This window comes from Mixia osmundae (assembly GCF_000708205.1).
Source record: "Mixia osmundae IAM 14324 unplaced genomic scaffold scaffold_1, whole genome shotgun sequence".
Classification (NCBI taxonomy): domain Eukaryota; kingdom Fungi; phylum Basidiomycota; class Mixiomycetes; order Mixiales; family Mixiaceae; genus Mixia; species Mixia osmundae.
The window spans coordinates 2107719-2131460 of record NW_014575563.1 but is presented as its reverse complement, the minus strand read 5'-3'; the positions used below and the strand labels follow the sequence as shown (position 1 = coordinate 2131460).

Below are 23742 nucleotides of genomic sequence, written 5' to 3'. Positions count from 1 at the left end.
CAAGAGTCACAGTCAAGCTACGTTATGCGCAGAGGGCAATGTCGACGGCGCAACCGAGACCAGGCCGTCCACAAGGGAAGCGCAGCGCCAGCACAGGCGCTATAGCAGCTCGTTCAAGCAAGAGTGACTCCGTCTGTCGGACCGTCTCGGCAGACGTCTATCATCCTCACCACCACGACGGAGACGACGAAGGAGGAGATAAAGTCGCAGACGGTGCTAGCAAGCATGTTTTCTTCGAGCGAGAGTTGGGCAAGCAGGGCGAACCGGAGCTCGACATTGAGCACGTCCTCGTCGCCAATGATCCTCGCAAATGGTCATGGCGCAAGAAGCATTGGGTCCTCTTCGTCATCTCGCTCGCCTCGATATGCTCCTCGCTAGCAGCCAACATCTATTTCCCCGCGATCGCACAGATCCAAGCGGAGCTCGATATGTCCAATCAGATGCTCTCGCTCACCGTGTCGCTCTACATCTTCTTTCAGGGCTCGATACCGATTCTCTGGAGTGCCCTGGCAGAGATCTTCGGACGAAAACCCATCTATCTCATCAGCTTTGGCATTTTCATCGCCGGCAGCATCGTCTGCGCCCTCGCGACGAATGATGTCGAATTTCTCATCATGCGTATCGTGGCAGCATCTGGCTCGTCAAGCGTGCTTGCGCTCGGTGCAGGCTCACTCGCAGACGTATTTGAATCGGAAGTACGCGGACGAAAGCTTGGGATCTACTATATGGCGCCTCTTATCGGCCCATCGCTAGGAAGTCTCATCGGAGGCGCACTCACGAGCGCTTCGAGCTGGCGGGCGACCTTTTACTTCCTCATCGGCTACGCTGGCGTCTCTCTCATCGTGCTGGCTTTTTTTCCAGAGACGTATCGTAAGGAGCGCAGTCTCGCCTGGCTCACTGCAATGTCAGTGTCTCTGCATCTGACAGAATCCCCGCTCAAGTCGTTTGCAGGAAACAAGCACAGAAGCATGCCCAAAAGCGCTCGGCAAGAACAACGCCTGCCACGAGCATCGACTTGCCTCGTCCGCCATCGGCTGTCCGACAAGCCAATCCGGTCTTGTCAGAGACAGACGTAAAGGCGATCATGACGCCGCCAGAAGCGAGATCTGCCTCCGAGACTTCTTCGACCACCGTACATGAGGAGGTAATCACCAAAGAGGACATTGAGGCCAGCACGGATCAGCCGATCCGATTAGGCCTGCGCGACGTCAATCCGCTCTCGGCAGTGGGCGAAGTGATGAGGAGGCCAAGCAACGCCATCGCGTTGATCTTCTCCGGTCTGCTCTTCGGCGCACAGTATTCGCTGTCTTATACTGCTGCCAAAAGCTTCAGTGCCGCGCCATACAGTCTGTCGGCCATCCAGATCGGCCTCGTCTTGCTCGCATTCGGCGTGGGCAACATCGTTGGCTCTGTCGGTGGTGGCCGCTACTCAGACTATGTACTCAGACGGCTCAAGGACAAAGCCGGCGGCAAGGGCGTACCTGAGATGCGTATTCGCTCGACGCTCATCGCAATGCCCATCCTGCCCATCTCGTTCCTTGCATACGCTTGGGCGGTCCAATATCACCGTAGCCTGGCCGGCTGCGTCGTCATTCTTTTCATACAGGGCGTCGCTTGCATCTGGATCTACTCCTCAGTACTCGCTTATGCTGTCGATAACAACAAAGGTCGCGCTGCTTCTGCTGTGGCATGCAACAGCGTCTGCAGGGGCACCTTTGGCTTCCTACTGTCCGAAATAGCGACGCCCATCACTGACCGCATCGGCAATGGCTGGTATTATACCATCATTGCCGTCTGTCTCGCTCTCGGCGAGGCAGCGCTCCTACTGATCCTCTGGAAAGGCGCAGCCTGGCGGATAAGAGAGGGAGCGCGAGAGGAGCGCAAGAAGGCCAAGGAGGCTGAGCACCTCTAGACCATCGCACTCACTAGAGACACTGTTGCTTGTCTGTATCAAAGTAGATTTCTACGTGTCGCGCCGATCGCGTTCCACGGCCTCGTCTTGCATGAAAGTGAGCCGGGTCATCTTGCTCAAAGAGCCTCGCAACGATGAAGACGAGGATCCTTACATGCTGCTCTTCGCCAACGCCGGCTACGAGACCCGATTCGTAGCTCCTCTGTGTGCGACGGCTGTCGAACAGACCCGTCTGCAAGAATTGATCGCCAAGGGACCAGCGACTCGCTTCTCTGGCGTCATCTTCACCAGCAAGCGAGCAGTCTCGGCATGGAACGATGCCGCAAGCACTCTGCCATGCCCTCCGACCTCGCGCTGGAGTGAGGTACCCTTCTTCGTCGTCGGGCCGTCGACCGGCGAGATGCTGGCCTCGGTTCATTGCAACGGCAGGCCAACGAGGATCATAGGCAGTCAGCGATCAGGCACAGGCGCGCTGCTCGCAGACTTGATCATCCGAGAGCACGCCACAGAGCTCAAAGGCACAGAACGACCACTGCTGTTCCTTACCGGCGACAAGACTCGCGATACGTTACCGATCAAGCTCGCTGCTGCCGACTTGGCCCTCGAGCAGATGCAAGTCTATCAAACGACAGACTCGCCGAGATTCCAAGACGAGCTTGCAGCTGCTCTACGTGAGCTCGGCAAGGACGAGCAGACTTGGCTTGCCTTCTTCAGCCCATCGGGCGTCAGAGCTGTGCGAGCAACATTAGAATGTAGTCCTCGGACAGCAGTGGACCAGGCGAGTCTGAGAGTGGCCGCTATCGGTCCTACGACGGAGGAAGCGCTGCGCAAGACAGACCTCTTCGAAGTCCATGCGATCGCGGACCAACCAGAGCCAGAAAGCTTATTAGAGGCCATGCAGCGCTACGAGTCATAAAATGTTGTTGTGATGCAATCAAGGAGGTACAGACGCGTGTCACAAACATCGTGACGGCTTTAGAGCTTAGCCTGCTCGGCACCAATGTACTTTTGCGATTCGCGGATGACAGAGACTGCCTCGGCAACCATCTCGTCAACGATGGCCTTGGCTGGCTTGATGTCCTTGATGATGCCAGCCACGGCACCGCAGAGATGAGGTCGCTCTACGCCGTCATCGCGCATGTACATTGGGATCTTGCCTTCAGAGAGCATCTTGCGCAGCTCGGTCGAACGGTTTTGCTCCCAGTCGACGGCATCCTTATTCTTGATGATACGAAGCGGCCGTCCGGTGTAGATCTCCGAACGGAGCGTGTCCGAGTAGCCAGCAGCGACGACGGCATCCTTGTGTGCCTTGGGCGCGCCAGACTCTGCAATGCTCTGACTCAGCACGGCTCGACCTTGATGAGCGTGAGACATACCCTCTGACGCGACAAATCGCGTGCCGACCCAGACAGCAGATGCACCGTAAGCAAGCGATGAGGCGAGACCGCGACCGTCAGAGATGCCACCGGCAGCGATGACGAGGACGTCTTCACCGGTGAGTGGCGATTTGCGACCCTTGCACAGATCGACACAAGCCGGGATCAGGACCGAGAAAGGCACATCGCCCGTGTGACCGCCACTGATACAACGATACCACATCGTCAGCGAATGCGAGATGGACACCATCGCAGACAATGAGACGTACCCTTCACCACCTTGAGCGCAGATCATGTCAACACCCTGGGCAAGCGCCTTCTCGACATGCTTGGGGTGACCGATCATGTTCATGACGGGAATGCCCGCCTTGTGCAGCTTGTCAACGACCTCTTTGGGTGGCACGCCGACGGCGCAGACAAACAGCGATGCCTTTTCGTCGATGATGACATCGATCAGCTCGAACAGCTTACCGCCTGATGATCATGGCTCAACGTTAGATCTATCGCACTCCACGAGTGACCCGAGGACTCACCGGTGTAGTCAGTGTTCGTCTTTCTTGCGTTGCCGCCGACCGCGGGTAGCAGGAGATCAACGCCAAATGGAGCGTTCTTGTCCGTCAGATCGTCCTTGAGTTCCTGGATCATGTCCCTGAGGAACTCTGGCGTGTATCCGACACCACCGATGACGCCGAGACCGCCAGCGTTGGTGACTGCTGCCGCCAAAGCAGGTCCGGCAGCCTGATTCATGCCGGCCAACATGATCGGATGGGCGATCTTGAGTTGCTTTGTCGCCTTCGTGGTGATCTTTGCTGCGGGTGCCATACTGATGATAGAACTACTGTGAAGCGACGCTGCGACCGGTTGTGATGGGCAAATGCGATGGTCTCGGATTCTTTGCGGCAACTTTCCGGCAAAAGTACGCGACGACGATGTTGTCGACGTGGCATGCTGCTGCAGCATCAAGTACCCAGCACGCACTCCAAGTAGACTCGGCACGATGAACCGCTGGGATCAGCCGACGTTGGGCGGCGCAGAGCTCGCTGCACACAAGATCGAGCAAGCCCGACAAGCGAGCGCTTCGCCTACTCATCAGTCACTCGCAGCGTTCATGGGCGGCAAATCCTCTGGTCCTCGACTCAACCGTCCGGTCGTGCATGATGTTCCGTCTGATCTGGTCGAGCAAGCTCGGGTCCCGACCTTTCTGTCGCAGCGGCCGGGCGTTATGAATGATCTGCACGAATCTGCCGCGGCTGATCCCAATTCGCGCAAGTATAGAGGTGTGGCCTTACCCGGCATGGTACCAGCGCGCTCGATGACTGTCCCAGGCACATCATCCGCGATAAGCAACGACGGCCGAGCGTCAGTCGCGGATCTTGCAGCGGGCAAGCCAGAGACGCCCATCAAGTCGACTTCCTTGCCATCGAATGCTACGCTCGACGCGCCAAAGCCATCAGCTGCTCGAGCCTTTGTGAGAGACCGTTGGGTACACGATGAACCCGTCAAAGCCGCAGAAGCTCCACAAGCATACGAAGAGCCATCGTTGAATCAAGAGCAGGCTGACGATCTCGACTGGTGGATGCAGAAGCAGCTCGAAGGCTTGCCGCCAAGCGACAGTGAAGAAGATGATGCGCCTGAAGAGCCTACCACTCAGCGGGTCGCACCTCCTCAGACGTCCGTCGACGCCAAGCCAGCGTCTCCCACACTGTCTTCAGTCAAAGATTCGATCAGATCCTGGGGCAAACCGACGCAGGCCGAAGAGGACGAGGCAGCAGCGCGAAAGGCCGCTTACAAAGCAAGCTACGGCGTCTCGGCACCAGTACAAGGCTCAGCATCGCCGTCGTCATCTTACAAAGTGCTCGAGCAAGTTCCTGCAGGGAGACCTACTGATCTGCCCATCGCTCGCTCGAGTGAGGTGGCTCAGCCGTCAAAATCGACGACGAGTTCGGCGCCTTGCTGCTTCTGCATCCGACACACGAAAGGAGGACGCGTCATGCGCAAGAAGATCACTGATGTTCGTCACCCACGTGCTTCAGAAGGGCGCACTGATTTGCTTGCTTGTTTAGCCCCGGCCAATCATTAGCTCGGGATACTCTTACATCCTAAGTTCGGATGGTCAGATACTGCTCTGGCATGGTCGCGGAACGATGCTCGATGAGCAACGCGCGTCCTCAAGGGAAGCGACCGCTTTCAGCAAGGACAGTGAAGTGGAGGAGCTGCGCGAACTGCATTCAGACGAGAACAAGCGCTGGTGGTCAAAACAAGCTGGCAAGCTCGCTTCGGCTCATGTGTGTCGTCATCATCGGGCCATGAGCAACAACTGACTTTGCATGCACTGGCAGTATTGGCGCGCGAAGCGACCGGGCATGTCGACTCAGCATGCAGTCTACCACATGAGCAGAAGCTCGCTCGCGAAAGTTGACGAGGGATCCGGTGACGAACTGTCACACATCTCTACTGCGACCGTCAGCGTCATTGATCTCGCTTTCGAGCTGTTTGTCATCGTTCCTACGAGCATTGCAAAGTCGCCAGCGAAAGTGCAAGACATACGTAGCGCACTTCAGCAGGCATCTCATTTAGCGCAAGCACGTCAGTCCAAGCAACACTGGCCCTACCTGCCTCCTGTGCATGCGCTCGTCTTCCCCACACTTGTACCGATGGAATTGGCCGCTGTCGACTACAGTGGCAGCCTTCGACAATTAGTAAGCTGACGCTTGACTTTACCCCTTCTGCTTGCTGACACCCGAGCAGAATGGGTCAGATGAGCCAAGAGAGATGAATATCCTCACGCATGAGGAAGCGATGCAGGCGTTTGCGTGATCGGTCGAGGACGCGTTGCCCTGAAGCGCCGTCGCCCGAAAGCCTTTTTTCATTGCAAGCCATCGCATAGTCTCAGCTCCGGAATTGATGCAACGAGAGCGGCCGTCTCGCGAGTACGGTGCGAGTTGCAGCCAAGTTGCGATCAAACGACTTTTCATCGCATTGCGCACTCAGGCTCTGCGAGAATCGGCATTGTTTCGTACTCCTCCTGTGCGTTCGCTCGCAAGCATGGTGGCTGCCGATCTGCTCGAGTCCCAGACGGAGCCAAGTACTGCCTTGAGCTTGTGTACAGGCACCTTGCCTCATCATAGGCCTGTCACAGTCGTACAACTGGAGCCGCTCACGCCAAAACAGCAGCAAGAGGCCAAGGCACTGGCTGCATTGGGCATGCGTAGACCCTCAAGCGCTATCGTCATCAAGCTGCCTTCATTTTCTTCCCCACCATCCGCATCGACTCACGCGAGCTTGTCTGATCGATCCGTCTCATCTTCGGATGATACTCAGGAGAATGACAATACGGCCGAGATGGAGCTCGCGCTCGTTCGCACACGCTCGCCTGCGCCGGGCCATGTATCGCCCGAGACACCAGCTCAAGTGCAAGTGCTACGCTTGTGGCATGACTTGACTGAACGAATGTGCATGTAGTTCTCTACCTCGATGCGAAAACACTGCCAACCTGCACCTCTCGTCCGAGCGACACAATAAACTCAGACCACGCAGCGCTTCCGACGTATCTCATCGTGCGACACGACGCAGAGGTGGTCGTCGAGGTCATTCCGTCTCAGCGGCGCCCAACATCAGCTCCGAGGCCTGGCGTGGCACGCAGCTCACGCCACTCACAGAAAAGGAGGAATTCATCGACCTCATGACGCCTTGTTGGCGTCAAGCTGACGACGGTGCTGCTCATGCGATCGTCCTCGCAGGCAGTCAGTTGAGAGCTGATGCTCCTGCCTTTGCACCTGCAGCTCAGTCCGAGCAACCCTGTTGTCCGGTCACACAGTCGGCTGAACCGCGGTCAGGCTCAAAGCCGCAAGCAAGCTGCGACGCACCGTACTCACGAACGGCCAGCTCAGCTTTGCCTGCCGCATCCTCCACTGTTCCGGCAAGAGGGCCGATGCCTTGGCCGTCGCGCACGCAAGCTGATTTGCGCCCAGTCAACTCGCCGCGCGAACCGTCTCGCGACAGTGGACTACGCCCGCGTGCCAACACTGAGCACAGTACTAGAACCTCGCCTCATGTCAAATCGCTCATCGAAAGCTTTCACCAGCTTCATCAAGCGGATGAGGGTGTTCCTGTCAGCTTGCCTATTCATACTCGCGCGAGAACGAGAACAGTGTCAGATGATGCGGGCGAGAACTTCCTCGCTCGACTCTCGAGATGTCTCCAACCTCAAGCGATCTCGCACGAAGCACCTCCAGACACACAAGGACGTCTCGAAGCTAGTCAGCGGACCATCATCGATCTGCAGCACAAGCTGCAAGTGAAGACCGCCGTCGAGCGTGAGCTGCGCCAGCAGATCAGCATCCTCGACTCGCGCAACTCTCTGCTGACCTCTGATATCGCCAATGCCACGGCCACTATGAAGACGCTGCAGCACAGCTTTACCCACTCGGAAACAGAGATACAAGAGCTGCGAGCGAAGTTGGTCCAGCTTCAGCATCTGAATCAGCAAATGCAGGCTATCCAGTGCAACGGTCATTCCGATGCCCATGCTGGCCATTCGAGGGCCTCCGAATCGCACATTGCCGTCATCTTACGCCGTGTCAGTGCGCAGGTTAGATGGCATCCCTGTAGCTCCACGTCCCGCTGACGCCTCTCGCAGGATTCGCGAATCGCAGACTTGACTCGGCAGCTACGAGATCGAAGTGAAGCTGATCACTCGTCGCTCGTCTACAACACACAAAGCCCTTTGTCAGAGTCTCTTGCATCCTCGCAGGACGAAAGTCCGTGCCAAGTCAACGGACAGGGCGAGAACAGTGATGACGTCGAAGAAGACGCGACTTTGACGCATGACAACGAGCATCTCGTTGACGCACCGCGCTCGCCTTACGCGCCTGAGAAAGCGCCCTTCATGCTTCAGGCACGGCCAGCATATTGCGCATCGTCGCGTAGATCCTCGCTGCAGGGTCTGCCCTACATCGTGTCCAGTCATGATTGCAACTGAGGCATAGAAACACAACAACCCATATCGTTCATCAGTGTGTCATCAGTGTGTCGTGATCGTCAATGCCGTGAGACTCGGAAGCCATCCGTCAGATTGCGAAGCCATAGACTTCCAGTACTTGGTCAGTGGCGGACTGGTTCTGCCAGTCGTCTTCGTGCTCTGCCTCCTCGATGTAGAAGCTTCTTTTTGGTTTGAGGCGATGCTTGCTCTCTTCTGACACGGTGTCTATCGGTGAGGCACACCAGGTCTCGCTAGCGCTGGGCGACGCTATGCTGGAGTCCATTGTCGAGGCTGACGAGCTTCTGCTCCAGATCTCAGAGGACGGACTGGTCAAAAAGCTGCTTGTGCTGGCATAGCCCGATTGAGCGAGCGAAGGTGCCAGGGAAGAGACTGAGCTTGTCGAACCAGAATTATTGCGATGGCTATACTGCCGCGAGTGCAGATCTTCAGATGAGATCCACTGGCTTCGAGCAGGCAACGGCGCTGTCAGTGGAATCGCTGTGTCCTGGAATGTGACATGTCTCGCTGCCAGCTGCAATGGCGGTGGACGATGCTTCTTGCGTTCCGCTCGCTTGGGCGCGTCTACCGCACCATCAAACGGAGACGAGCTAGTCTGCATGACATCTTCGAGAAAGCTTTCCCAGATGGCATCGAGGACGAGCTCGCCATCGGAGGAAGCATCGCGCTGTCTAGTGTTTGGGGCTGCCAAAAGTCGCCGTTTGCTGAGTTTAAGCGGTTCTGTGCTCCGGCGCAGCAAGACTGGCGCCGACGCTTCTTCGATCGACATGTTTTCGAATGCGTCGAGCTCCTTCTGCCATTCGCGTGTTTGAGCAATCTTGGATCGAGGCGAGGCAGTGCTCGTTGACTTGCTTGCGGACGCCTTTACGCCTATATGCGCGATTGATCAGGATCAGCTGCGAGAACAATATCCAAATTGACTCACTGTCGGTATGACTTCGTATTGGCTGAGGACGCCTTCCATTGGCGGGAGAGGAAGGCATGCGTGAGGCTGTCTCGTCAACGTGCAGAGCACTGGTGCTCGCTACTGGCGCCTGCGCTGTGGACCAGCTGAGACGCATCTTGCACGCTGCGCAAGGCCTTGTAGAAATTGCTCCGCGATGATCGGTCTGCGTGTGCCCAGACGGGTTTTCTTCGGCAGTTGAAGAAGCTGTGTTTGTCCCGTCCACGCTGGCAGTGACCGTGCTTGTGGAACGGCAGCGTGTTGATGTTGGTGAGTGACCCAGGCTAGTAGATTGACGCCCAGCCTGGCCGAAACAAGTTCTGTTGTTGGGCTTTCTGGAAGAAGCTCCTCACTGCTCGTGCACACTCATTCGAGACCGCCCAATAGGTAGATAGACAGGAGGGCGGAGCAAGGTTTTGCTTGCACACTCCTGACGGACAACTCCGATGCATCGCGATGAGGGTTACATTCGCAGTCGCATAGAGCCAGATACGTGTATGACCGATCAAACGGGCTAATTTGGTCGCCAGCAATGATCGCGGGCTGGCTCAAGCCGTCTGTACGAACCAAGTAGATTAGCACTGATCATGACATTTTCGGCGGGATGCGATCGACGGTCGCGTAGAGATCAATTTGATTATCGACGCGTTCGGTATCTGATTCATCAAAGTGCCTCGTCGCCGGGCGCCGACGACGACGGAATTGCCCCCAGCGATCGCAGCCTGTGGGCACTTCAGGCCCATCTACTAATGGACAGCACCTTGCTTAAGACGCTGAACAACCCGAACTACGAAAAGCGAAAAAATGCGGCGCTTGAGATCGAAAGGCAAGCTGGCAGATGTCAATTGCAATCTCGCCGGGGTGCTGAGGTCATTGCAGGCTCATTCGGGACCATGTCGTGCATCAAGAGACTGCCAGGATGGCAGCAATCGTCGCGCAGCTTTGTGATCTCGCTACATCGACCTTGTCAAATAATCGTCTGGGTGGAATCTTGGGACTCGCAGCCGCCTCGTACGCTGTGCTCGCTTGCAGTCCTTCGCAGTCTTGCTCACACACAGTCGCAGGATCGCACTGGGTATACATATAGCAGGGCACCTCGATGAGATGGTTCCACCAATACTGGCATGCTTCAACGACCCAGACAGCAAAGTGCGCTATTACGCTTGCGAGAGCATGTACAATGTCGCCAAGGTCAGGACCATGTCGAGCGCACGTATGATCAGCTTACTCGATGGCAACAGGTCGCAAAAGGCGAGATGCTCAGGTTTTTCAATGAGCTCTTTGATGCGCTCAGCATTGTAAGTCCTGCTCGCGCACAACTGGTTTTCGTTGGCTGACTTGCTGAGCAGCTCGCGGCCGACGTCGAGGTGACCGTCAAGAATGCGGCAGAACTCGTCGACAGACTTTTTCGCGATATCGTCGTCGAAGAGGCCTCTTCTTATGTCTCCGCACTCGACAGGAGGAGATCGATGTCAAGGCAGACTTCAGAGGGTCGAGAAATCATTTCGCCGGGCTCAGATCCCATTGATGATCCGTCACCCTCTCCGTCGGCTCCGGCAGGCGATAAGATCGCATCGCATTTTGCTGACGCTCAGTTTCCACAGCCGCCAATGGCGTTCTCCCTTGAACGTTTCGTGCCGCTGCTGAGCGAACGCATCTACGTCGTCAACCCTCATTCAAGGATCTACCTGATTTCTTGGCTCAGCGTGCTCGATTCTGTCCCTGGCATCGAGCTGCTCTCATACCTGCCCAGCTACTTAGACGGCCTGTTACGCTATCTCGCAGATGAGAACTCGGACATCGTTACCGCTGCTCAGAATCTGCTTGCCGAATTTCTTGTCGAGATCAGAGAGGTAGCAGAGGTTAAGGCGCATCGCGATTCACAGAGGATGCTTCGCCAAGCGCAGCGAAAGGCTGATTCCGAAGTCAAGCGACATCGACGTGAGCAAGAAGGGCAGGGTGACGACCTGCAGAACGATGGAGGCTCAAAACCGGTCGAGGAGACCAATGAGATGGACGCCGACGACGAAGGCCACGGCTATGGTCACTGGGTACCCGGTCAGAACGTCGACGTTGATCATGCAGGCATCGTAGAAATCCTACTCAGTCATCTGCCGTACTCAGGCATGCTTCATACGCTTCCCGAGAGAGCTCATGTTGATATTTGCAACAGATCCAGAGATTCAGGCCACTTGCTTGACATGGCTGACAGAGTTCTTACGGCACCTTCACCCGGTTATGATCAAATTCACTCCGCGGTTGTTACCGGTCATACTATCTTGCTTGGCACTTGAGCAGCCTCAATTGCGCAGCCTGGCGTCGCAAGCCAGTCAAGAGCTGATGCTCATCATACAAGATCTCTCACCGCCACCAAAGGACGTACGAGACGGCAGTAATGTCACGGCCGACATGCTCATCGCATCGCCTGATGCTAAGACCCGCACTCGTGTATCCTCGCCGCCCAACGCGCCTTCGAGCTTGCCCTTTCCAACGACTGAAGTGCGCAAAGAACCCGGTCAGGATGCACCACGATCAAGCGAGGACGAACCTGGCCTCATCAGAGCAGATGTCGATCCGGGACAGCAACCCGACCCTTTCGATTATCAAGCGACTGTCAGCGCGTTAACGTTGCAATTTCTGAACGAGTGTGTGGAGACACGTGTCGCTGCACTCAAATGGCTGTCAATGCTGCATGTCAAAGCGCCGCACAAGATCTTGTCAATGGGCGATGGAACCTTTCCCGTCTTGCTGAAGACGCTGTCGGATGCCTCAGAAGAAGTCGTTCGCGCAGATCTCCAGCTTCTCGCACAGATCTCGTCGAATTCAGAAGAAGGCTACTTCAAGTCATTCATGGTCAATTTGTTATCATTATTCAGCACAGATAGACGTCTGCTGGAAACAAGGGGCAGTCTTATCATTCGTCAGCTTTGCGTCTCCCTCAACACAGAGAAAATTTATCGAACGATGGCCGAGATTCTGGAAAAGGACGAGGTGGGTGATCTGCCTCACTCAAGAAAATCGTTATTTATCTGCCAATAGGATATCGAATTCGCAAGTAACATGGTCCAGAATCTCAATCTCATTGTCATCACATCGCCTGAATTGTCCGACTTCCGCAAACGACTCAAGAACCTTGAAAGCAAGGTGCGCCCTCGAGCTTTCGAGCCACCTCCGAGACTCACGCGGATCAGCAGGATGGCCAGACACTCTTCGTCATACTATATCGATCGTGGTCCCACAATGCGGTTGCGACTTTTGCTCTTTGCCTGCTCGCGCAGGCTTACGAACCTGCTTGCAGCTTGCTACAAATCTTGTGCGTACATTCGAAGAGCTCAAAGTCTGGCTGATGCGTGCATTAGCGCCGAGCTTGAGATCACGGTCAATCTGCTGATCCAGATCGATAAGCTTGTTCAGCTGCTCGAATCGCCCGTCTTCACTTGCACGTTTTTCACTCAGCTTTTCGACTGCATCCTGACTTTGCACGCAGCTCTTCGCCTCCAATTACTCGAGCCGGATCGCTATCCTTACCTCTATAAGGCGCTGTATGGTATCCTGATGCTGCTGCCTCAGAGTAGCGCCTTTGCTACCCTCCGCAATCGATTGTCAGCTGTCAGTAATCTCGGCTTCCTACATGCTGCACCGAGAATGTAGGTCCTGCTGATGGAAAGTATCAGTACTAATACCGTAGCAGATCATACACGGCAGCTGGAGCATCACCACGCCCTCCTGGAGTACGCCGACAAGATGAGATCAAAGACGCGATTCGATGGCAGGATTTGCTCTCGCATTTCCGTGCCGTGCAGACTCGACACGAGCGCGCTCGGCTCCACATCGTGCAAGGCAGCACTACTGGTAGCACAGAACTCGAGCCTTCATTCAGCGGCTTGGGCATACAAAGTCATCGTGCGGCTGGGTTGCCAAAGCGAAAGCCGCCTCCTCTCAAAGGCCTGGACGCCGATGCTAGTAGACAAGTGTCACGCTCAGCGCCTACTACCGGTCACCGTATAGTCAGTCGGGCCAAGTAGGCTTTGATGATGAGCCATCAACTCCTTCCACCGAAGCATGCTCGGATTGACATCGAGATCGATCTTCGGTCTCGTTGTCTACCCAACACTGGCGGTTCCAAGATGGTCCCTCGTGCGATGCCTTCATTCGTTGCGGCAAAGCTATTGTGCCAGCATCTGCTAAGAAGGCAAGCCCGTGAGATCGGGCAAGCAGGTACGGCCCACGAACGGTCACGCACACGCCATTCCAGACGCCAGCAAGAGGCGCCTGTTGCCAAATGCGTGCCCGAGCGTATGGTCACCTCATGCTCAGCAGGAGATCTTCGCAGGCTGCCGCCAAATCGAAGCAAGACTTTTGATCGAGTTGACCCGATCTACCAAGATTGACGCGTTTTGACCCAAAGCATTATGTTACGCTCGCACAAAAGTCCGCTCTTTGACGTGTCAGAGCGGTTCCTTCCTGCCTTACTTAACGTGAAGCACGTCTGTCGAACGTCAGATCGTATGCTTGCAGAACAGCACTTCTTTGCTCATCGACGCAATAATGTCATCATTCGTTTGCGTAACCCCGCAGATGTCCACACTGCAAAACGATCAACAGGTGTGTACCTCGACCTGCTTCAATTCCGCAGACGGAGACTGACAGACTTGTAGATTATGCTCGAGGACTCGCGGCCAATTTCGGTCGAGGAGACACGATGGCATGCGTCAGACGAAGCAATAGTGCCCGCTGAGCTTCACGAAGAGCACTACCAGCTGTGGACCCCTGACGGCATGTCGCAATCCTGCTGTACATCTCCGAGCACATCTGCGGGCAGCTCACCTCTTCACGATGCCGGCGCATTCTTCCATCGCGAGCTTCAGTGCAGAGCAGACGCTTTCGTTGCAGCTCTGTCGCTCTGGGAAGCAGACAATCACAATGACGCTCATCGTAAGACGGCGCTCGCTTTCACAACGCCAGAAGAGGCCCCCGTCGAATGTCCTGACGAAGCGGGAGAGATCGACATCATGCTAGAGCCTGCGCCAGGTCAAGCGCGTCGCGCGAGCTGTCACTCACTCGTCGATGACCAGCTATTGGCTCGCTTTGACCTCGGCCTTGCTTTGTCAGTGTGCATGCATTGTTAAAATGATGCGCTAGAAGATTGCGCAGCCACGTCAAATGAAAGTATGAGCTACTGAGCGCTCGTATAGGTCAGCTTCGACCTGTCTGCCAGCGCAGTACCGTGCATCTTGGTATCTGCTAATTTGAAGACTGAATTTCTGCATCGCAAAGTGATTTCAACAACATTGTACAAGCGTGTGCGTAGTCTAGATGAGCCAGGCGGGGACGAATCGCTCGTCGATCTCCATCCAGACCTGCGGATTCACGTCAGCTTTGGAGTGGTGTCGACGGCTGAAAAGCTCACATCACGTATATCGAAGAGCTCGATGAACTGTTGGTCCATGCTGCGTGCTTTAGGCTCTGAGAAGCGCCGATACTCTTCGAAGATCGAGGTATGTGACCATTGCTGCATCTTGCGGATGCAGCCTACGAGGCAGCCGGTACGATGCTTGCCCGCTGACATCAGCCTGGTGACGAATGACGAGATGCGGATGCTCACTTTGCCCTTGTTGCAGTGGATTAGCATCGGATGATTGCGCGTATCGAATATCGCAACGAGTGCCTCCTTGATCATTTCATCTGGGATCTGCACGAATGGCTCCTGTATGTGTGGACAGTAGTCAGGCCATGCGTATGTCTCTCGCGCTAGTGAAGCGTGCCTTGTTGCCTGGTATGCCAAACTGCAGGAATTTGATGTTTTCATCTTGCAGGAATTTGAGATTCTGCTCGGGGTATTCCTCAAGAATCAACGTCCTGTGCGTCTATGAGCAACGCGCGGCGATGCATCTGATGGCGTACAAGACACTCTTGAGACCGAGACTCTTCAAGAAGGGGAAGTTCTTCTTTTTGGGGAAGCTGCTGCGATAGATGCAAGGCGCAATCATGGCGTAATTCTCTGGTGGCACGAGATCCTCTTGCGTGTCGTCCTGCACGGCCAGCGCCGCAGCGCGCAACGAAGCGAGCAGTCTGTTGGCTCCTTCGCTCGCGTCATGTCCGTCAGACAGCTTGCTAGGTTCAGACTCGTCTCTGGACACGGCGCCGTTGACGGGTGTCAGTACCGCGCTCGAGCTCGCTGTATGACCATAGAAACGCTGCTGTGATGCCCTGTCCTGGATGATGGACTGCAGAAAGGCAGGTACTCTGGGCGGATGGGCGCCCAGGCCGGCCGCAGCCATAGCTTGCGAGTGCCTTGACCAGCTGGGAATCAGTTGAATAGAGAGCAATGATGCCAATATTCAAGTAGAGACGCTCACCCTCGCGCGTGTGTGCACACAAAAAGCAGCTGCTTCATTGGGCGTCAGGCTAGGTCAATCAGCTCGCGAGACGGTATCGAGAGGGTCTCACAGTATCATGTGAGTCATGATGGCTATCTCTTGCAACGCCCTGCAGCCTTACGAGCGACCTCCTTTGCCCGTCAACGGCCAATCATGCCATAACCATCATGTGTTATGGGACTTCCTATCGCCACTCGTGAGCGGCATGCCTAGCAGCGGACGATTGTGTCTTCAGCTTCAACACAATTATGGCCGCGCAGCCGCCGGGCACGACGAAAGTTGGGCTGGTCTGACGACACGAGCTTGCACCGCGCGACGGTCGAGCCTCCCTCGACCGATCATAGTCGTCTCGCCATTGACACGTCGACCTACCGATTGACCTCTCTCTTCATCGCGGGAGTCGTGCGCAGACGTGGGTAGCACGCGAGCACGCTCAGTCGCGCTTATCCCATCGCGTCGATGATCTCACTCCTCACTCATCCCCATCTTGTGCTACAACGGTCCAATCGAACGCGGAGCTGACAATGAGTACGATTGCAGTGATCACCGCTAAGGCTTGCAAGGTCACCAGCCGACAAGGCTCGCTCAAGCATGTCCGAAATCCGTCGCAAGCTCGTGATCGTTGGAGACGGTGCCTGCGGTAAGACCTGCTTGCTCATCGTTTTCAGTCGCGGCACATTTCCAGAGGTACGTTTGAGCATGATGGTCTGCCTTGCAAGGCTTACAACTGCCTGCAAAAGGTCTACGTGCCCACTGTTTTCGAGAACTATGTAGCCGATGTCGAGGTGGACGGGAAGCGCGTCGAGCTCGCTCTCTGGGATACGGCCGGTCAGGAAGACTACGATCGACTCCGACCGCTCTCGTATCCAGATTCGCATGTTATCCTGATCTGTTTCGCTGTGGATTCGCCCGACTCGCTCGACAACGTCCAGGAAAAGTGGATATCCGAAGTGCTCCATTTCTGCCATGGTCTGCCCATCATCCTCGTCGGCTGCAAGAAGGATCTCAGGAGGGATCCCAAGACGATCGACGAGCTTCGGCGAGTCTCCCAGCGACCTGTCTCGCCTGAAGAGGTCAGCCGAGTGCCCGTTTTCCATGTCCACTACTGATATTGCGTCTGTCCGTCTCCGCAGGGTCAAGCAGTGGCGCAGAAGATTGCCGCACAACGATATATAGAATGCAGTGCCAAGACGGGCGAGGGCGTCAAGGAGGTCTTTGAATCGGCCACTCGAGCGGCACTGCTGAGCAAGAGCAAAAAGAAGAAAGGCTGTACCATCCTGTGAACAAACCTCGCACGCTCTCTTTGACGAAACCACTACGGACGGTCAGTCTGTCGGTCAAAGAATGTCAAACTATTACCATCTGCAACGAATCTGGCTATGGCGCGAATCTCAGTTCATCCTATGCTCCCGCTTCTCTCTTTCTCGCCCTCTCTGGCAGCCACGCTAGCTACGCAAAGGTATGCTGCACACACGAGCGCACCCTATCGACGGCGACATACTCTCTCGATGGACGTAAGCGCAAGTATACTAGTCCAGCAGAACAATAATCCCAGCAGTCGGCTAAGCTCGTGTCGCCTCCTTCTTCTCGCTTCTTTGTACGTGTGACAGATGCATACAGAGTCCTGATAGCAAGCCCTCCTGGCGTGCGGGCTAGATACAACAGTGCGAATAAGGAAACGAGGGTAAAGTGATGTAATGTCGTGTGAGCATATCACCTGCTCTTCTTGCTGTCCGACCCCTTGGCAATGAGCATAGCCCGACCTGGGGTTTGTGATGACTACGTACGCGTGCTTGGCGTCATATTCTGCCTTGTTCTTATCGTGTGCTGTGCCTCCCAACACGGGCTGCATGATGCCAGGCACATTGAAAGTGGATGCCTTCCAGCCTTTCATCATGCCCCTGTGAGAGTCATGTCAGGCACGGTTTGATCAATTTCAGGGCGATGACGCACGCTTGCATAGCATCTTGAGTTTCCTCTTTCGTGAGGGCTCGCTTGTCTGTCCTGACGGCGAGCGTGTTGCTGTGTACGTCATACCCCTTTGCCTTGAGGTCTTTCTTCGTAGCACTGTTCGAAGACTGCAGATCTCAGCTGGTCATGCAGCTGATCCTGAACGCTACGAACGCCAAGGCCTCTTTGCTCTTTGTGGTCGCGATGTAGACCGCAATGAGGATGCCGAAAAAGACGAGACCGGTGATGATCGCTCCTGCGATGTCGCCTGCTTGTCATGTCAGACCTCTCGTCCAAGGAGGTGCCACAGTAATGGAGCCCACCTGCTGTGGCCATGAAGGTTGATGGATGTGTGGAGTCTCCAGGGCTGGAGAGAATGCAACGCGTCGATCGGAAGCCCGACGATGCATGATATGCGATACATTCACTATACAAAGGCTACCAGTGCTCGTCGAGTGTCATCTGCTTCGCAATGTCCTGTATGATATCGTGCTTAGCTCGTTTGACGAGCTGGGCGAGCACGGCACTGACCGTATTGGCGACCATCTTCTGGAATTCGTCAAAGGAGATCTTGCCATCCCTGCTCGCGGCAAAAAGCAGTCAGTCGTGCGAGCGTACCACGACCAGAGAAGCCTGACCCGTCTAGGTCAGCTTCGAGTATCGTCTTGTCGACAATCTGTTGCAGATGTTGGTCCTGCTCGACCAGACTGAGCTCGTGCTGACGAGACAGTCGCGTCTTGCCTCACCTTGAGATTGTTGCCGACCATCATCTTGAGGACGAGGAAGAGCTCGCCGTTGGAGATGAAGCCGTCGCGGTCCATATCGTACACTTTGAACGCAACTGGCGAACGGAGCTGTCCTATCAGCCCAGTGTGACCTTTGGGCAAAGTCCAACTTGCATTTCAGCTTTTCTGACCTGTCGCCTCGATTGCTAAAGGCGCTGAGTCCGCCGACGAATTCTTGGAAATCGACCGTTCCTCCTCCACTGTTGTGTCATGACGTCCATAAGCGAAGCAACCAGACGAAGCGACAGTGAGCCGACTCTTCGTCAAAGATGGCAATCATGCGAGATGCTAACGGGTTATTCGCGATCTGCGGGATCTGCAGGAACTCTTCGCGGTCGATTGAGCCGGAGCCGTCCTTGTCGAGCTTCATGAAGCGTCGCTTGAGCCGCTGTATCTCGCTCGCAGAGACTGCAAGCCAGAATGAGTCGCCCGACAAGTCGAAAAGGAAAGGCGGCGACGTACAATTGGAAGAAGCTTCCATCTCGTGGAGCAGCTGACTGCCTGTGCATTCATGGCCCGTGTCAGACACTGCGAGGTCACCTCTCTGAGCTCCGTCCCCGTACCTGATTGACCCATCTTGGCTCGCAGCGCTTCGAGCGAGTCGCGACGAAATTCGGCGCGAGCAGCAGCAGCGAACAGCCAGGCGGGCGCGCACGTCACTATGACGATATCGTCAGCCGAGAAGGCGCTCATCAAGAAGCATGCAGTCCTCTCCTCCTCGGACAAAGTGCGCCTGTCGTCTGCCTGGCACACCTCCTGGCCTCATCCCTCTTGCTGACACAGATCACAAGCGGAGCAATTGCACGAATCTATTACGCCAGTCCCGACGCACGCCAGTGGTCCTTCTCTGGCCTGACGGGGGCTATCGTCCTCGGCAAGAATGACAAGACATGTTGGTTCCGGATGGTCGACTTGCAGGTAGGCTGCCGCGCTGTCCTTTGCCAAAGGCGCCAACCGACACCTTTGACGTGGGGCAGGGATCTCAAGGACTCACGTGGACGCATGAGATCTACAACGACTTCTCATATCACCAGGATCGCACTTTCTTCCATTCGTTCGAGGGCGATGTCAGCTCAGCCGTATCAGTACCACGTATGGAGCTCATGACGCGCCGCGCAGTCCTGTATGGTCGGCTTCGTCTTTGCGGACGAAGGCGAAGCGAGCGACTTTTACAGGAAAGTCATTGCCAAATCCCATTTCAGACGTACGTCTCCTTCGTTGCGCCGGCGTCCCTCCTCGCCTGACTATGAGACATGTAGCCAAAAAGTCAAAAGCTGTAGCGACGCCGCAGTCATCGCCCACAACAAGCAAGAGCACCAAGAAGCGCAAAGGTGCCATTGACAAATCGATGATAGGAGCACCATCGAGCTTTAAGCATGTTGCCCACATGGGCTTCGACTCCGACAAAGGCTTCACTTCCGAGAATGTCGATCCGTCATGGAAGACACTATTGACTCAGATGGAAAGTATGGGCGTCAGCAAAGTCAGTCCCATTTTCGTATAATCCCCTTTGGGCTCACAGCCAGTTCAGGCCGACATAAAGAAGAATGAAAAGTTTATACGCGATTATGTCGCAAAAGCAGGTGGACCAGAACAAGCAGCTGCAGCTAATCGAGCTTCCACGAGCTTACCCGCTCCACCACCACCGCCGACATCGACAAGTTCCGTCGCTAGGGCGACTACATCAAAGCGGAAGCAGCCCCCGCCCCCGCCTGCGTCTCGCAAGGCAGCCATACCCGAGCCAGACGTGCAAGCCCCTCCCCCGCCTCCGCTGCCACCAAGTCGTGCGAGCGTAGCTATACCGCCTCCACCACCCCGTGAGTAGCTAAGGCACTCCCGCGTATACGGTGGTTGACGTTTTCATTAGCAGCGCCGCCAGGGCGAACTTCCGTCGCTGCCCCTCCTCCGCGTATGCATCCCTCTGGCTAGTAGCTGCTCGGCTCTGATGTACACGCATGACAGCTCCGGCATCGGCAGCCAGGAATAGCGTGATCGCTCCACCACCTCCACCACCTCGTGCGTCAAATGGCTCCAGCCTGCTCATGACTGACTTCGTTCAGCAGCACCACCCGGACGCCAAGTAGCGAGTGTGCCTCCTCCCCGTAAGCACTGCATTGTGCTCTGCCGCGCTCTGCTGACGCCCGCAGCAGCTCCGCCAAATCGCTCGAGTGCAGCAGTACCGCCGGCCCCTCCTCCGCGTGAGCTTCCTGTGCTGCTGAGCCTCCCGCAGGAAGGACTGACATGCCAGTAGCAGCACCGTCTACGCGATCGGGTGCAGCACCGCCGCCTCGTGAGTACAATTTCGCAAGAAGTGCAGCGACCGCTCATATCACTGCAGCACCACCACCGCCCTCCAGCAGTGCGATACCACCGCCGCCCCGTGAGCTCTTCTTAGCTTTTTGTCATTTGAAGACTGACCTTGCATATGTAGCCCCTCCGCCCACTCGAGCAGGACCTGCAAGCGTAGCACCTCCTCGTGAGCTAATATATTCGATGCCAGATCCATACTCACGCTGCATGACTTTGCAGCGCCGCCTCCCCCGCCCGCGCCTTCTGGCGGTGCTGCAGCGGCTATACTACCTCCAGAAGCAGCCGCTCTGCCTGGAAGGTCTGACCTACTGGCCAGTATTCAAGGCAAAAGTGTCGCTAATCTGCGAAAAGTAAGCTCATGTTCAGCTTTCAGCCGTCGAGCTAAGCCTTGTGATCGCAGACCGATACGAGCACAGCGGACGCTCGCGAAGCAGCACCTGCGGCCACCGAGGCAGCGCCTGCAGATCTCGCCGCTACGCTTGCACTTGCATTACACCAGCGCAAGGGCAATATGGGCGATAGCGACGAGGAAGCTGACTCAGACGACGAGGAGTGGTAATAATGTCAGTTTGTTGCACTCGCATACTTTCACAGTACAACAACATGATGCTGCCAGATAGGAGAGTCCTAGCTGATCAGACAACGATGGTCTAGGCCCATCTCTTGAATATCCTCCATGGCACTTTCGCTGTGATCATCCTTGAGCTTCTGCTTGACCTCTCTCGGGAACCAAGTCTTGAGATAGTCGGTAAGTGCACTGTCTAGATTGCGAGCATTGGCGCGAAGGACAACTGGCGCACGGCAGGTCGGGCACTTGTCCTGGTCAAACTTTTGCATCTTGACCAGATCGCGGACGCAAAAGCGGTGACCGCAGTCGAGCTTGATAGGCTTGAACGCGACATCGCCGCAGATGACACAGGTGTAGTCTTCGAGCGAGGGTATGACCGGCAAGAGCGTGGTTGTGAATGTCGACAAGAGAATATGTGGTAAAGACGCCTGGCCTGGCAAGAGCAAAGTGCGACTATTCTCGTCTGTTGACTGTATGGCATCGTGTGAGATGAGACTCGGGTAGTCTGAGGATGCCGTCAATGCAGTCCTCTTGTCGTGTTTCTGCGCACGCGCTCAAAATCTGTAGTGGACTTTCGGTGAGACTGCATACCTTCAAGATCTTACGAGCAGCTTCTTGATTGGCTGTCTGGAACCGCTTCAGTTCTAACAATGTCGTGTTGAGCTTGATAAAGTTCTCTAAGGCAGCTCTGGATTCCTTGTGCTTCATCTTCTTGGCCAGACTGCGTCGACCTATTTGATCTGCTAGCCATTGAAGCCGCTTCTCTGCTTCCTGTACAGAGTGTTCGCCTCGATCCGCCTCGACCTCGCCCTCGAAGACTTGCGCTTCGACCCAAAGTGAGAAGACTTCTCGCCAAGCATAGAGATCTGAACGGTATCGATTGGGTGAGGAGACTCGGGAGACTATGGCAGCGAGTGAGGTGACCTGATCTACAAAGGCGCGTTTCTGTGCTATCTGCAAGGCTTCGAGCGAAGCGAGTGCTTGTGCTAGCAGCTCGAAGAATTCTTGGTCGTTCTGCAGGGGAATGAAGACTTCGCGTCGGTGTCTCCGCTTCCGCTTTGCTCGTGCAGGACGCTCGGCTTCATCGTCCGCTTCGTCTGTGTCCTGCTCTGAGCCTGGAACTTGCCCGGAGGCTCGGATTGTGTCGAGCATGCCAGCAGGTAGAACGACAGTGTCTGGAACGTCCTCCTCGACAGTGACGTTACCACGTAGTTGAGGCGAAACAGGCGGATCGTCCCCCTTGAGCGTAGCCGGTGATCCGGGGGCAGAGACAGTCTGCGCTGGCGGGTTGCCTTTGCCGTAAACCCTGTCCATCAGACTACGTGGTGAGAGCCGTTTCTCTGCAATATCAATTTGGTCAAGCTCGAGCGCGTGTGTAGCCCGCTCAAGCTGTCCATCATCGTCGTCAGTATCGTCGCCGTTGCGCGATAGCTCCTTGAAGCGAGGCGCTCCTTCGAACGCCTCGGAAGATGAATCGACCGAGCTATTGCCTTTAGATCTCGAGCTCGTCGAGTTGACGCCGTGCAGTCTGCGCAGGTATGCCGAATCAGAATCACTATCGCCGAGGCCAGAAGAAGCTGAAGAGGAGGAAGCAGATGAAAAGACGATCCTGATGCGCGGCTGAGGATGTTCTGCCGTGCCAGACAACTCATATTCTGCCCTCGCGCGCAGCTTGCCTTTGCCGACACGGACGGCGGAATGCTCGAGTGCTGCTGCATGCTCGCTATCTGACTGATCGCTGCCTTGCGCTGCCGAATGTCGTGCGGCGAGGGCAGAGTGGCCGTTGGTCAGATCCGTCGGCGCAGAGCCTGGCGGTCTCTCGAGTAGCTCCCTGAGCAGGTCCGAGCTGAGGCCTATCGAGTTGAGCTCTGCAGCGACCTTGTTGATGACTTTCTTGAGCTGCACCTGACGAGCTAAGGAAGATACTACGCAAAAGAGCTTCAGAAGCTGACCTGCTTGTATTGGATCGCGCTGGCCTTCCACTCCGGTGGCACCGAAGGCGAGGACAGCAGCTCGTCAAGCTTGCGTCCATACTTCATCACGGGACGCGGTCACGCGAGGGCATCGAAGGGCGTGACAACTTCGAGCTTCGAGGTTCGAGGCACATTTGTCGCGTTTTAGCGCGGAAGCCGAACGTTCCTAACTTTCGCGCCTTGCATAACCCCTGCGCAAAACGAGGTCCACAAACCTGCAATGAAGAATGAGCCTCGTTGACATCGAGGTATGGTCCATACGGGCGGCTAGATGCACTAGCTTCAACGACGCACGAATTCAGTCATCGGCAGGCTCCTGTACATATGCAATCGCGTGCAGCAGGCTCGCTGATATGCCACAGCAGCACATTCGAGTTATCCCTATGATCTGTAGTCTTATGCATTGCTGATGCCACAAATCAGCAGCCAATTTGAACGGACAGTGAATATTTCGGAGGACGCGATAGGCAGATCCTGCAAGGCCGTCTTTCGCGCAAACGTAGCTTGGTCTACTCGACTAGCTCGCTTCAGCATGGTGAGTCGGAT

General features: G+C 55.8%; 14 protein-coding genes across 14 annotated transcripts; 8 read left to right on the top strand and 6 right to left on the bottom strand.

Annotated features, from left to right (window-relative positions):
• Positions 1-38: 38 nt before the first annotated feature.
• Positions 39-1912, top strand: L969DRAFT_70268 (uncharacterized protein; the record flags this gene model as incomplete). Its single annotated transcript, XM_014715933.1, has 2 exons — positions 39-904; positions 952-1912. The coding sequence occupies 2 exons, from the start codon at positions 39-41 to the stop codon at positions 1910-1912; spliced, it is 1827 nt and encodes a 608-aa protein (XP_014571419.1).
• Positions 1913-2003: 91 nt separating this feature from the next.
• On the top strand, positions 2004-2828 carry L969DRAFT_92267 (uncharacterized protein; the record flags this gene model as incomplete). Its single annotated transcript, XM_014715932.1, has 1 exon — positions 2004-2828. One exon carries the CDS (start codon positions 2004-2006, stop codon positions 2826-2828), a length of 825 nt encoding a protein of 274 aa, XP_014571418.1.
• A 59-nt stretch (positions 2829-2887) lies between these two features.
• Positions 2888-4110, bottom strand: L969DRAFT_92266 (uncharacterized protein; the record flags this gene model as incomplete). The annotated part of the gene is made up of 4 exons (XM_014715931.1): positions 2888-3237; positions 3289-3491; positions 3558-3762; positions 3822-4110. The coding sequence occupies 4 exons, from the start codon at positions 4108-4110 to the stop codon at positions 2888-2890; spliced, it is 1047 nt and encodes a 348-aa protein (XP_014571417.1).
• Positions 4111-4285: 175 nt separating this feature from the next.
• L969DRAFT_15045 (uncharacterized protein) lies at positions 4286-6105 on the top strand (the record flags this gene model as incomplete). Its single annotated transcript, XM_014714936.1, has 4 exons — positions 4286-5299; positions 5352-5573; positions 5628-5987; positions 6037-6105. 4 exons carry the CDS (start codon positions 4286-4288, stop codon positions 6103-6105), a joined length of 1665 nt encoding a protein of 554 aa, XP_014570422.1.
• An 87-nt stretch (positions 6106-6192) lies between these two features.
• Positions 6193-8269, top strand: L969DRAFT_92264 (uncharacterized protein; the record flags this gene model as incomplete). The annotated part of the gene is made up of 3 exons (XM_014715930.1): positions 6193-6701; positions 6751-7879; positions 7928-8269. 3 exons carry the CDS (start codon positions 6193-6195, stop codon positions 8267-8269), a joined length of 1980 nt encoding a protein of 659 aa, XP_014571416.1.
• Positions 8205-9836, bottom strand: L969DRAFT_101270 (uncharacterized protein). Its single transcript, XM_014715929.1, has 2 exons — positions 9213-9836; positions 8205-9157 (listed from the first exon to the last, which is right to left on the bottom strand). The coding sequence occupies exons 1-2, from the start codon at positions 9346-9348 to the stop codon at positions 8358-8360; spliced, it is 936 nt and encodes a 311-aa protein (XP_014571415.1). The 5' UTR covers positions 9349-9836; the 3' UTR covers positions 8205-8357.
• Positions 9837-9979: 143 nt separating this feature from the next.
• L969DRAFT_92262 (uncharacterized protein) lies at positions 9980-13621 on the top strand (the record flags this gene model as incomplete). Its single annotated transcript, XM_014715928.1, has 12 exons — positions 9980-10056; positions 10110-10241; positions 10295-10421; positions 10472-10528; positions 10580-11354; positions 11404-12221; positions 12270-12374; positions 12425-12543; positions 12590-12669; positions 12718-12877; positions 12922-13237; positions 13292-13621. 12 exons carry the CDS (start codon positions 9980-9982, stop codon positions 13619-13621), a joined length of 3096 nt encoding a protein of 1031 aa, XP_014571414.1.
• Positions 13622-13778: 157 nt separating this feature from the next.
• Positions 13779-14359, top strand: L969DRAFT_92261 (uncharacterized protein; the record flags this gene model as incomplete). The annotated part of the gene is made up of 2 exons (XM_014715927.1): positions 13779-13835; positions 13889-14359. 2 exons carry the CDS (start codon positions 13779-13781, stop codon positions 14357-14359), a joined length of 528 nt encoding a protein of 175 aa, XP_014571413.1.
• Positions 14360-14473: 114 nt separating this feature from the next.
• Positions 14474-15565, bottom strand: L969DRAFT_84731 (uncharacterized protein). The gene is made up of 5 exons (XM_014715926.1): positions 15135-15565; positions 14996-15089; positions 14836-14937; positions 14641-14784; positions 14474-14590 (listed from the first exon to the last, which is right to left on the bottom strand). The coding sequence occupies exons 1-5, from the start codon at positions 15509-15511 to the stop codon at positions 14543-14545; spliced, it is 765 nt and encodes a 254-aa protein (XP_014571412.1). The 5' UTR covers positions 15512-15565; the 3' UTR covers positions 14474-14542.
• Positions 15566-15777: 212 nt separating this feature from the next.
• L969DRAFT_44478 (uncharacterized protein) lies at positions 15778-17159 on the top strand (the record flags this gene model as incomplete). Its single annotated transcript, XM_014715925.1, has 5 exons — positions 15778-15806; positions 16165-16297; positions 16351-16683; positions 16744-16889; positions 16940-17159. 5 exons carry the CDS (start codon positions 15778-15780, stop codon positions 17157-17159), a joined length of 861 nt encoding a protein of 286 aa, XP_014571411.1.
• A 111-nt stretch (positions 17160-17270) lies between these two features.
• L969DRAFT_177927 (uncharacterized protein) lies at positions 17271-18049 on the bottom strand. The gene is made up of 5 exons (XM_014715924.1): positions 17884-18049; positions 17735-17828; positions 17564-17677; positions 17398-17511; positions 17271-17339 (listed from the first exon to the last, which is right to left on the bottom strand). Exons 1-5 carry the CDS (start codon positions 17894-17896, stop codon positions 17324-17326), a joined length of 351 nt encoding a protein of 116 aa, XP_014571410.1. The 5' UTR covers positions 17897-18049; the 3' UTR covers positions 17271-17323.
• L969DRAFT_101264 (uncharacterized protein) lies at positions 17999-18954 on the bottom strand (the record flags this gene model as incomplete). Its single annotated transcript, XM_014715923.1, has 8 exons — positions 18909-18954; positions 18808-18846; positions 18603-18753; positions 18460-18545; positions 18307-18401; positions 18199-18254; positions 18092-18140; positions 17999-18037 (listed from the first exon to the last, which is right to left on the bottom strand). Exons 1-8 carry the CDS (start codon positions 18919-18921, stop codon positions 17999-18001), a joined length of 528 nt encoding a protein of 175 aa, XP_014571409.1. The 5' UTR covers positions 18922-18954.
• A 29-nt stretch (positions 18955-18983) lies between these two features.
• L969DRAFT_70252 (uncharacterized protein) lies at positions 18984-21345 on the top strand. The gene is made up of 15 exons (XM_014715922.1): positions 18984-19072; positions 19129-19263; positions 19323-19412; positions 19465-19549; positions 19605-19828; positions 19877-20162; positions 20213-20254; positions 20308-20361; positions 20409-20447; positions 20496-20543; positions 20597-20635; positions 20684-20725; positions 20777-20821; positions 20875-21005; positions 21056-21345. Exons 1-15 carry the CDS (start codon positions 19007-19009, stop codon positions 21212-21214), a joined length of 1485 nt encoding a protein of 494 aa, XP_014571408.1. The 5' UTR covers positions 18984-19006; the 3' UTR covers positions 21215-21345.
• L969DRAFT_84727 (uncharacterized protein) lies at positions 21200-23373 on the bottom strand. The gene is made up of 3 exons (XM_014715921.1): positions 23176-23373; positions 21815-23122; positions 21200-21765 (listed from the first exon to the last, which is right to left on the bottom strand). Exons 1-3 carry the CDS (start codon positions 23260-23262, stop codon positions 21283-21285), a joined length of 1878 nt encoding a protein of 625 aa, XP_014571407.1. The 5' UTR covers positions 23263-23373; the 3' UTR covers positions 21200-21282.
• Between the last annotated feature and the right edge of the window lie 369 nt (positions 23374-23742).